General features: G+C 33.1%; 2 protein-coding genes across 3 annotated transcripts; one reads left to right on the top strand and one right to left on the bottom strand.

The window, feature by feature from the left end:
- The first annotated feature begins 2,174 nt into the window (after positions 1–2,174).
- On the top strand, positions 2,175–9,293 carry LOC123199286 (NAD-dependent protein deacylase SRT2). 2 transcript variants are annotated; one of them, XM_044614190.1, is made up of 11 exons: positions 2,175–2,415; positions 2,682–2,724; positions 2,879–3,098; positions 3,185–3,250; positions 4,065–4,110; positions 5,318–5,478; positions 5,572–5,701; positions 6,530–6,694; positions 7,241–7,368; positions 8,908–9,007; positions 9,097–9,293. In XM_044614190.1, exons 1-11 carry the CDS (start codon positions 2,389–2,391, stop codon positions 9,145–9,147), a joined length of 1,137 nt encoding a protein of 378 aa, XP_044470125.1. In that variant the 5' UTR covers positions 2,175–2,388; the 3' UTR covers positions 9,148–9,293. The 2 variants fall into 2 exon arrangements, with proteins under 2 accessions (XP_044470125.1, XP_044470126.1); XM_044614191.1 differs by having other exon boundaries at positions 5,339–5,478.
- Positions 9,294–10,065: 772 nt separating this feature from the next.
- LOC123199287 (RNA polymerase II transcriptional coactivator KIWI-like) lies at positions 10,066–11,932 on the bottom strand. Its single transcript, XM_044614193.1, has 4 exons — positions 11,621–11,932; positions 11,445–11,550; positions 10,462–10,484; positions 10,066–10,382 (listed from the first exon to the last, which is right to left on the bottom strand). Exons 1-4 carry the CDS (start codon positions 11,735–11,737, stop codon positions 10,326–10,328), a joined length of 303 nt encoding a protein of 100 aa, XP_044470128.1. The 5' UTR covers positions 11,738–11,932; the 3' UTR covers positions 10,066–10,325.
- Between the last annotated feature and the right edge of the window lie 447 nt (positions 11,933–12,379).

Below are 12,379 nucleotides of genomic sequence, written 5' to 3' on the forward strand. Positions count from 1 at the left end.
TAATTCATTAATTAAAAAAAATTGCCTGCAAAACCCATGAAACCTCATTTTGTGAACAATGTTTCTGGCACATGTGCCTAAACAATGCCATTTTTTGTTTGCATGTGTGCACTTGTATGAACATTGTATATTTGTGTGTGTGTGTGCAAAATTATCTCTCCACCGAACAAACACTAAATCGATCGATTTACTTAAAAGCACAAAAACCTTAACTGCCCAAAACTAGCAAGATTTCATCAAATCCTAATTCAAACCACTATGGACCTAACATTTAAAATATAACAAAATCATACCAATCGGTGTTTGTCAGATGGAGGTCAAAAAATAAAAAAGATTTTCAATAAATATTTGATGCTTGCTAGTTGGATAAAATAACGATAAACAAACAATGGAAACTTACCTCTAAATCCATTTTGAAGTGTTTTCATGCTTGCTGGAAGTATGATTTACAAGACTGGAGTGAGTTTTATCATTGGTTGCTATGTTTGTGTGTTGTGTTTTACGGTGGTGTCTTTGGTGGCTTTTGCGTTTGTGTGATTGGTGGGTGGCTTTTGAGTAGGTGTATATATAAGGGGCATAATTAGTAGTGTACATCCAGTATGCTTACAATGGTATAATGAAAAATGAGTTGGCTATATTAGTATGGGTGAGAAAAATTTTGCTTATTTTAATTAATTTCCCTTTCTTAATTTTCTACTTTCCTCTCTTTTTCTTATTTCTCTGTTAGAATTATCTACAGATTAGTCGAATGTGAGGTAATGAAGGGTGACCCATCAACAACTCAAAATAATGAATGCCAATAACACGAAAATAACGTTCGACTACCTTCCCACAACCAAGTCCCCTAGCAATGTCATATGTGAGATTATAAATGGTGACCTATTAACAACTCTAAATAACGAATGACAATAACACAAAGATAATGATCCACCTTTGCACAACCAAGTCCCCCAGTAATGTCATATGGTGCTAACTTTCTAGGCAATATTGTCATGTAATTGCTATTGTAAGAACAATGAATCTCTTATAATTATTTCTAAAGAAAAGATCTATGTTACTCAAACCATAAACTTGGACATGTATAAGGAGTGGGGCTAGCCTATGACCCAATCTAACACACTTTAAAAAGGCACAACCAACATTTTTGTAGGCCTTGCTAAAGGCTTTTCTAGGGCAGTGGAAGTAATTAAGGTCAAAGCACTTATGATTTCTTACAATGTGCACTTACTCATCACAGAGTAATTGTTGGTGTTGACATCATCTATCAATGTCGTCATCATGTTTGACATTGATAACTTTCATACTTTTGACATGTTCTAGTTTCATGTTTATTTGTATATAGTTTTTATTGTTTTCAATATGAATATATTTGTTTATTAACTTAATTAATTTCTCATACATCGTGTTTGTCATGATTTTCACCCTTTCTTTTTATGTTCTTATGTTACCCTCTATCTTTGCTTAATCTCTTCAGTACTAAACCAAAAGAATAATAAAATTTAATATATTGATCAATTTTACAATAATAAATATTAATTCTAAAAGTAAATTATTGAAGAGCAGTATGCGGTTGATTGTCATGTTTGGTGCATAAAAACCATTGAGTTTTTATATTTTTGTAATTAAAGTTGAGTTTTGGTTATCTCAATTTTGTATATTACTCTTTATTTGATTTTAATTAATTACCTTTACGATGTGTTTGATTAAAGTAATATTTTATAAAAAAAGAAAATTTATTACAAAAATAAATTATTTAGAATATTTTGGGATATAAAGTATTCATTTGATAAAATTTAATAATATAAATAATTGTTATATTTTATTAGATACAATAAAAGATTACTTAGTGTTATTTTACTTAATTATTTTTAGATATAATTATTTTAAAATATTTTTCATATTATTTATTTTATTAATTAAAAATAAAATTATTTTTTTGTTAAACTATAACAAAATATAGTCACAACATTACTCATTATAATAAAAAATTATCAAATATTTCATTACTTATAAACTTAATAAAAAAAATATAACCTCAATCCAAATCATTTTTACTTCATTTCAGAAATCAGTTTTTATCGGATTTTATGAAAAATTATAATTACTAGTATAACCTGAGAGTAAGAACGGCTTTAAGGCACTAAATTATTGGCCAATAAATTTAGAAAATCTTAAAAAATAATAATGAAAATGGTGTGAAGCAGAAAACAGGAGAGCCAAAATGAAAATGTATGGTAGGAAACTCCGCAACGTAGATGAAGGAAGGAAGGAAGCAAGCAGGAGGCGTAGCATACCAAGTTCACCACAATACCAAACCCCTTCCATTTATTTTCTTCCTTGTTTTCTATTCCATTTTTAATTTATAAATCAATTTCTCAACAACTCACCATGCTTCTTCGTTTCCCTTGCCTCCCTGTAAGTTTCTCTCTCTGTTTTTTTGTTCTCCATCCAGAATTTGGCATTCAGACAATATCCTTTTGGGTACTCAATCTTCAATTACATAAATTTACATATATCCGACGAACAGAGGCCACTTACTCCATTTATTTCCATTTCCATTTCTCAAGTGTTTCTTCATGTTTCTTAATTGAAACACAAATTCCAATGCTCGTTATTTGATTTTATTTATGAGGAAAAAAAAGTCGGACTCAGTCGTTATTATTTGAATATTTCTTATGTAGGCTTCCAGAAATTCTTGTGCAATCCTAGGCAGGGTTATGCCAGGTAAGTTTAATTCATTATTCAATTAAACATCTTAAATTTCTTTTCAGCCTTTGCTTCATTATGGAGTTTGTTTTTTTAACTAAAATTTATTGGAATTATCTATTACCCGCCGGTTGTGTGATATGTATAATTGACATTTTGTGTTTTAATTTAGGTTGGTTATCACTGAGTAGAGGAAGAAAAGTCGTGTACTTCCAGGGTTCTGTAAGGTTTGTGCAAACTTCATGTAGACTATATGTTCCTGGAATGCCATCACGAAATGTAGAAGTAGAAAAGATACCTTCAAATTTTTTAAGGGATAAGAAGGTAGTTCCTGATGCAGATCCCCCTAGCGTTGAAGATGTCAACAGATTGTATCAATTTTTTGATCAAAGGTCAATCTCAAATTTTGCAATAGGTCTAGTTTTAAATTTGAGATAGTTCATGGATGATCTTTAGTGGTTGTTTTTCCGTTATGCAGTACCAAGCTTGTGGTATTGACTGGAGCTGGAATTAGCACAGAGTGTGGAATTCCTGATTATAGAAGGTTTTTTTTTTCTTGCTATGTTTATTTACTTAGCTTACCAGATATAACATACCTTGTTAATACTCCTAGAATATAGCAGTAAGCTTTAGTTTCATAGGTGGACTTGAGGCAACTCACATAAGTTGTTATATGTCATAACTTTTTGCAGTAACGAACTGGTTTTAATGATATCTATAATTCAGTTTTTCTTCCTTCTAGTATTATACCTTTCTTCTGTCTTATTGGCCACCAGAATGGTAACACGTGATTAATCAGCTAAAGCAATGTTCTGAATTTCTGTCACATTGACTGTTTTTCCCGTTGGCTTTATAGGGCTTGCTCTTTTTGATCACATGTAAACGTGTCATAGGGTTGCTACTCAATTATGAAATGTTTGACTGTTCATTTACATTCACTATTTGTATGTGGTGCTAAAGGTTTTATTTGTTTTAGTACTCTTTCTGTTGAACATGTAAAGTGTGCATATCACTTTGTCATAGTATCTCTTTATGCAATTGTGTCCTTAATACAGGATCATATTTGCTATATTTTGGTTATGTTATTTGCTCTGTAGTTTACTTGGATTGTTGTATCTGAATTTTGACTTTCTCTAGCTGACTAACTACTATGATTGAGCTCATCTCTGCTAAGTCAAAGTGATGCCTATATTACCATGTTTCTATTGTTGTTACCGTTTGTCAATTAAAATAATTTGTCTATGTCATACCAATTTTTATTTGCATAATGCATTTTTTTTCGTATCTCATTTTGGATTATGATATTACTTTGTTCCCCTCCTCTTAAGTGACAGTAATACATATTTCTTCTGTTTCAGCCCAAATGGAGCTTACAGTACTGGGTTTAAACCAATTACTCATCAGGTGATTGAAGGCATGTGCAGTGATGTCTTTCTCCTGTACCTTTTTTTATTAATATTGAGGATTCACAAATCCAACTTTAGGAGCTTTCATGAAAAACTTGAGACAAAGCAAGGAGTGAGTGGAACATGGAACTGAACTAAAGAGCAGACTCCTAGTAAGGTTAAATGTACTAACATATTAATGATTTTGATAAGATCGAGTTTATCCAGATTTTAATTAATATCTTAAGAGCCAAAGAATAGCAATACATCATTTGTTCAAAATGGAAGGCTTTAATAATTAGGCACACATTTATTAGATGCTTCTTTTGTAAGGTAAAAAACACTAACATATTAATGGTATTGATAAGACCAATTTTCTCAAGATTTTAATTAATATCTAATGAGCTGAAGAATAGCAATACATCATTTGTTCAAAATGGAAAGTTTAAATAATTAGGCACACATTCATTAATAACTAATAACTTTGTTTAATTCGTTCTATTGAGAAATTTATGTAACCTAATTTGCTTCTTGCCTGAGTTATGGAAAGCACTAAAGTGGGAAGAAAAATAATTGATTGTCTACAGAATGTGTAGATGATAGTGCTTAGCTTATTATTTGATGCATCATAAAAACCAGTTTACAAAACTGTCTCTGAATGGTTTGATAAAATTTCTGTAATTGGTTAAAAAAATTAACCATTTCCAGGTCTTTTTTTTAATTTTTTTTTTTTGTGTATGGAAAGGAAATGAGCGATAGGGGAGAAGTCATTTCTAAACATTTTCTTCTCTTCCTTTACCCTTTGAGTGTTCAACTACCAAGATTGCCTTGTCTTTTTAATGCATGTCGTAAATTCAGGAAATGGTTTAGAACTTCATGACCAGTGTTTGTAGCCTGTAGATAGATATATTTTTCAAACAAGTTTGAAAAAATTTTCTCTTTTCCATTTTTTGTGTGTGCACCTTTCCAAAATGTTTGTCATGTCTTAGCATAGACATAAGGCACATAGTCCATTTCCTTGAGTTTATAATACAGTGGTTTGGCTGTAAATTATGAAATTGGAATACCTGATAAATTAGGAATTTCAATCATCCTGATCCAACCTAGATATATTTCTAATATTTTGTTGTGTGGTATTTCAAGACTTTGGTGTAGTTTACTAGAAGCAATTTTTGTAGATGCTATAATTGTTTCTTTAGTATCAAAGTCTTTGTTTAATCTTCCAGCAATTTGTCCGTTCAATTAAGGCTCGCAGACGGTATTGGGCAAGGAGCTATGCTGGATGGAGACGATTTACTGCTGCACAGCCTGGTCCTGGTCATATGGCTTTAGCTTCTCTTGAGAAAGCTGGCCGGATAGATTTTATGATTACACAAAATGTTGACAGGTCCATTTGTTTCTGTCATGTCCATTGTTTCAAAAACTTGGCTAGAGCCATGAACAAGACTATTAGAACTAACATATCAATATATTATTTCAGACTGCATCATCGTGCTGGAAGCAATCCACTTGAATTACATGGGACTGTCTATAATGTTTCTTGTTTAGATTGTGGTTTTTCAGTTGGCCGGAATGAGTTTCAAGACCATGTGAAGGCCATTAATCCAAAGGTTGGTGCTTTTGACAGCTTGATGAAACATCAAGGCCCATAATGTGACATCCTCACTTTCAAGTTTGTTATCCATTATCAAATCTTAAGAAGCAGTTTTCTGATAGACATTGAATTTATAGTGGAGGAAATTATTATGAGATTTTTTTTAATTACTAGGGATTTTATATATTAATATAAGAATGAAAAAAGATATGTGTGGTGAACTTAAGTAATGAAATTAGAGTTACCAAAATTGGCTCCAATCTGCAATGTGCTTGATGTTCACTGGTTGAGTAAATTTTTATTAAGTGCAGTTAATATTTTTCAAAACATGAAGTTGCATGACTTACCGAGACCTGTTGATCTGTTGAAGCAAGTTTTTCATTTCTCATGATCATTGAAAAAGCATCAGAAATGGTGTAGTTTTTACTTTGATGATTGGATCATACTTGCTATGCACATATGCAAAATTTCTTGATATTTGGATCTTGATTTTCTCACCGTTATTGATGGAGCTAGCCCAAAACTTCATAGATGGTAAAATATGGAAAAATATGAGATAAAATTGAAAACATCAAACTCAAAACTCAAAATTATTATTTTCCTAACAAAAGCAAGTTTGGTTGACTCTGAGTTGTGGTTCAGAAGGCTTAATCCAGAATTTTCCTTTTTGCTATAATGTTGGATTTATCAGCTGAATGGATTGTTCTTTGCGTGATATCCTGCTATTGTTCTCACTTTTGCAACAACTTTTCATCTCCTTAAGACTTACATGCAAAATAATCCATTCACTTTTCATTTATTTGGGACCAATGATCAATAATTCAGTGTTAACCTTTTTCTGCAGTGGGCAGCAGCTATTGAAAGTTTGGACCATGGTAGCCCTGGTTCAGACAAGAGCTTCGGCATGCAGCAAAGGCCTGATGGTGATATTGAGATTGATGAGAAGTTTTGGGAGGAAGAATTTTACATTCCCACTTGCCAAAAATGCAATGGAGTGGTCAAACCTGATGTAAGAATTTTTATTTTTATGTAGAATATACAAAGGTGAAGATACTCTCGTTCCTGCTTAGACTAGAAATTATTGTTCACTGAAAATATCAACTAGTTGAACTACAAGAAATTTATAACCATGAGTTGATTTCTTTGGCTTAAAAGTGTCAAGGTCTAGCTTATAACATAGCTGTCATGAAATCGTACCATTCTTCATTGAGGAGAAATATTGATGTATACTTCTTTGAATGTATTAAAGGTATAGGTTAGCATTTTTCAATCCTTTCACTGACTCACGTATGCAGAATCATGCTTTTCGGCATATAAGTTTGTGTAACTTGGATGGAAATTTTTTGTTCTACCTATATTTTGTATAATACTGAATTAATTTGGATAAAACTTGGTCCTCATTCTCTTTCCCCCCTTTCTTGTTCTTAATAATTAAATTCATCTTGACTCAGCATTTATCCGCTGTTTTGGGTATTTTGCAATAATTCATTTATAATTGAATTTCCAAGAGGCATTTCTCTTTAAATTTATTTATATTGTGTATAATATTTTCAAGGTCGTCTTCTTTGGTGACAATGTCCCCAAGGATAGAGCTGATAGGGCGATGAAGGCTGCCAAAGAATGTGACGCATTCCTTGTACTAGGATCATCTTTGATGACCATGTCTGCTTACCGCCTTATCAGGTACTTCCATTGTTATGTGCATTTTGTCATATTATCAAACTCTTTTTTTTTCCTTTTGGCTGGTAATCTGGATTATCAAGTAAGATACTTTTAGATGGGAGTATCTGTTTTTATGTACTGTTGTCACATTCCAATCATGTAGGCAGTAGTAGACATCATATGAACGACATTTTTTCAACAATTGACCTGTTTGATAGCTGAAGATGATAAATTGCACTGTGAATGGCAAATATTAACTGATCATGCTTTTGAACAATTGCATGTGTAGCTTTAATAAAAATTAAGATAAAATTGACCCCTCTTGTCTGTCTAGATGGGATCTAGTGAATGTGGATGTTGTGTATCTTTCACTGGTGAACTTTAATGAATCTTGACATGTTCAGGGTTATATTTTGATTTAGGCCAAATGACTTATTCCCACCAAGGTTTAGTGTAAATCTAAATGGCACCCCTGTTAACTTTCGAAAACTAAATACCCACTCATCTATTAGTTTTGGTTATTACAATCAAGAGTAAAATCGTTATTTAATTAAAAATATTTAAAAAATTAAAATTTATTACTTTTTCCCCCCAGGTTTAAAAACTAACAATTTTTTCTATCTAAGTTTGAAAAGTGACTTTAGCCCGTATTCTCTTTTACTTTCCTTCTTTGGCAAGCTTTCTGTGGAGACAGCTGGCTTTCTTCTTCTGCCACTGGCGATCACCGATACTAGTGGCAACTTCCTCTGTCGTGGATGACACCAAGACCGGTAGAAATGACTGGGTTTTCGCTCACGAAGCTTCCTAAAATAATGATGAATCGCAATGAAGATCTACTTGAAACGTCTATCTTTAGCGTCCTTGGTCTTCAGGAAACTTAGATCGGAGTTTCCCGAAGATGGACATCGAAGATCGATGTTTTGTGTTGATCTTCATTGTGATTCATCGCTATTTCAGGAAGTTCCGTGCATGACAATCTGATCATATCAGTTAAATTTTTTATGGTTTCCTCACCAAGAAATCACTAGAGAGGGAGGAGAGATGTCGCTGGAGAGAAATATTGGGAAGAACGGTCACCAAATAGATGAAATGAAGTTTTTTAAGATGTAAGTACAATGTTTCAAAGTTTGAAGGGGCGGATGATCATTTTAAAATATAAAACTCTAAAAACATATATGGTGGGGGTGAAAGATTAATTTTTTAAAATTAAATTAGAGAAGAAATAGTTAGTTTTGAAAATTAAGGGGGAAAAATATAATTTTTTTGTTTAAATAAAAATCGTTAAATAACGATTTTACCTCTAACTGTAACACAAAATACTGATAGATGGATAGGTTCTTTGTTTTTCAAAAGTTGACAGGGGAAGTTTGAGTTTACACTAAACCTTGGGTGGGAATAAGTAGTTTAGTCTTTAATTTATTTGCTATGAGAGTGCAGCTTTAGTGTGGAATCTTGGTTTTCTTTTTGATGGAAAAGAATTTAATCTACATATGTTTGACTGTATTATAATTACATCATTATATATAATGAGAAATGTGTCATTTCGCTTGAGTTTGGCAGAGCTGCTCATGAGGCACGTGCTAGTACTGCAATTATAAATGTAGGTGATACGAGGGCTGATGGGTTTGTGGCCTTGAAAATTAATGCGAGACTAGGAGAGGTATGTCTGCTTGAGGATTCAAATTCAAATTAGCCACTGCCCTGCCCCGTAGTTACTATCTCTTTTTTTCTAACCATTTGTTGTTACAGATACTGCGCAGGGTACTTGATATTGGATCTCTGAGTGTTCCTACTCCTTAAACAGCGAGGATTTATGGAAGAAATTCCTCCTCATTGCCTACGTACGGCCTAGCTGTGTTGTTTCTAAGAGGGAGGAATTTCTTTCGTTCCCCTGGCCCTGGTTGTGAACATCTACTTCACTTAATAAATGATATATTTCCACATCAGTAATTCAAATGATGCAACAATATTTTTTTAACCTAACCTACCTATTCAATATGGGATTATTTTAATCCCTCCGCATTAGAAGAAACAATACCAAATTGAGGGTAGATAATATTATTATTGTTCAAAGGATTATATGTTAGACATAACATGAGCAGATGGCTGGTATATATCAGATATTCAAAAGATTAAAACCTAATCTATTTGTTTACTTAGGCCTTTGATTTTCATATGTTTCCAGGTAGGTTGATTGATAGGCGATAAAATTGGACACTTGATTGAAAGGATAAGCAAACACTGGGGAACAGCGATGCCATATCAATTACATCTGCCTCACTCCTAAATAAAAATGACAAAAAATCTTTGGTCATGTTCAGAATATAATATCTGGATTTTCATGAGGAGGAATTGGATCTCTGACCTCTTAATTTGTTAGAATTTGATTATGGAATTGAATGACATAACTAATCATCCAGCCTAGCAGAGAACTGAAACCAAATCTTGGTCAGGACAATGTACAAATAAGCTGCCTTAACTACCTCATCAAACCCCACCCTGGCTCCTAAAATTGCTAATTTATATAGTACCATTTAACCAAGTAACTGAGAAAGCAATCTGATACAGGCCACGCTTTTCCCCTCGTTGACTTCAAACATCCATCATTTTCAATTGAGCATTCATACCAGTCGTGTCATGGCAAAATATGGCATTGAGCAGTCATAAGACACAAATCACGGCAGAATATGGCATCACCAACATAACAAAGAAACACAATTGAAACAGGGAAATTTAAGAGTTGTAAGGTTAAAACTGTCTTCAAGACCAGCAACTGATAGACCCCTGTTAAAAATCCAACTAGCAACATCGCCAAAATATGTGTATCACATGAATTACAGGTGGCTCCAAGGCACAAAACCAAAACAACAGTTATCATTTCCCAAGTACTACAATACTACCTACTTCAGTTCCTAACTATCAAGAAGGAAAAGCCCAACCATTAACAAACTAACAATTCCGTACAAGTATCACCATACCTAAGATTCACCAAGTGCTCTGTCAATATCCTCCACGTGATCACGCAGTATATTCCACTAAACCAGGGGAACAAAAAACTATTAGTAATTCAACTGCACAAAATTAGAGAAAAGAATAAGGCATTTAGAGACATACCTGATCCACACTTAACAATATACCTGGAATAGATTATGAATAGTCAATATAGGTCATGGATAATTTAAGCAAAAAATAAAGAAACAACTAGTCAAAACAGGCATAACTAGCATGTACTTAAAGCATACATGAGAAGAATTGAGTGAAAACAGTGCTAACAACAGCAGATTAAAGATGACATGATTAAGAAATAAACAATCTGAAACATCAACCACAGATTATCGGAAATCTTCCACAACCCTATACTTCTCAACAACACTGTGTTCTCATTCATAAGACCACAAGTACAACAACAATCAGCCATAGAACAGCTATGTTCATTTCGCAACCTTTGCTAAAATGGGAACAATACATGAATGTGGATGAAGCAGAATCTAGCCTGCCAAATACTCCTCTTCTGAAACTTTTTATTCCCAAATAATGTGACAACTGATTTTATATTATATCAATGATGACACTGTGCAGTTAAGAAATTAAGTATTGCAAAAGCATTTGTCATCCAACCTGTGATAAAAAAGACTTCTGGAAAAAATTAAAAGGAGTACTATGACTCAGGTAAGTAATACACAACTATGAATCATAAGCCAAACTAAAATGAATTCACAATTTGAAAATTTAGAATTACATATGACAAACTAGACAAAAAGGCTACTAATTAACGTGATTAATCTCTTAAATCCCACAAACATTTAAAAATAAAAGTTCCATAACTGAACCAGGAGCTGGATTAACCTAAATTTCTAAAATAACATAATTTCATCCAATGCATATTTAAATAAAAAAATATTGAAAGAGGATGGAAAAATTATACCCAGTTTAGCAACTTGAATTTCTAAAATGGCATCATATAATTTGTATAATTTCATCCAAAGCATCACAAAAGTAAATTGTTTTAAAAAAAAAAGTAAAATTTATCAAATCCAGTTCAACTCCAACTGATAACAATGAAACCCTAAACTCTAGCAGAAAGACAAGAAAGAAACCTTTTTTGCCAGGCAATTTTTTGCCATCTTTGACAAAGAACTCACGAATATCAATCCAGATTTTGCCTTGCCAGTTCCTCACTGAAACTCTCCTGTTCTTCGATATCTACACACAATCCCTTCACATTTTAAAACTACTCAAACACACCGAAATGAAGAGAGAGAAAGAGCGTTACCTCACAGACGACGATGTCATCGGAGTCCGCTTTGGAAACTTTATTGGGTCGCGCGTGGGAGTCACCGCTGCCGTCAGACTCATACTCCTCTTCCTTTCTCTTCCATCTCCCGGACATTTCGCCTCGATTAGGTGTTATAAGAATTGCAGCGAAATTTGGATTGGAAAGGTTAGTAAAAGAATTGCAGAGAAAGTAGCATATATAGAGTTGAGAATATCTGTCGCTTGCTCTTCTTCTGTATTAAAATCGGTGGGAATATAAAGCCCTTGAAGTTTAATGCACTTACAGGACCCCCCTGAATTGCTTCATTCATTATAAAACCACCGCTTGCATGGGCACGCAAGGACAAAGATAACGCTGCCATCATTTAACAATAGTTTAATCAAAAATTAAATTAAAAAACATGAAATTCTAGTGGATGGATTCCATTATGCTTTTAGTATATTCCCATCCACTTACCTTTCTTAGTGTTAAGGTGAAATTGATATTCATTATAAATACATCACTTTGATATTTATTATAAATACATATAACTTCAAACAAGAAAGGTCTCTTAATCAATGCAAGTTTGTTAGATAACGAGTCTATGTTTCTCGTAGGAAAAGGAAGATGAAGCAAAAGAGGGAGGAGCTTATTAGAAGGAAAATGAGCAACGATGGAAGAGAGCCATCACTAACAGGTGGAATTTTGGAGGATGGACAGGTGGCAAGTCAGCATTTGTTTGGATTATCATTAGCAGGGAAGACACGTGACTTAACA

Source organism: Mangifera indica, chromosome 16 (assembly GCF_011075055.1).
Source record: "Mangifera indica cultivar Alphonso chromosome 16, CATAS_Mindica_2.1, whole genome shotgun sequence".
Classification (NCBI taxonomy): Eukaryota; Viridiplantae; Streptophyta; class Magnoliopsida; order Sapindales; family Anacardiaceae; genus Mangifera; species Mangifera indica.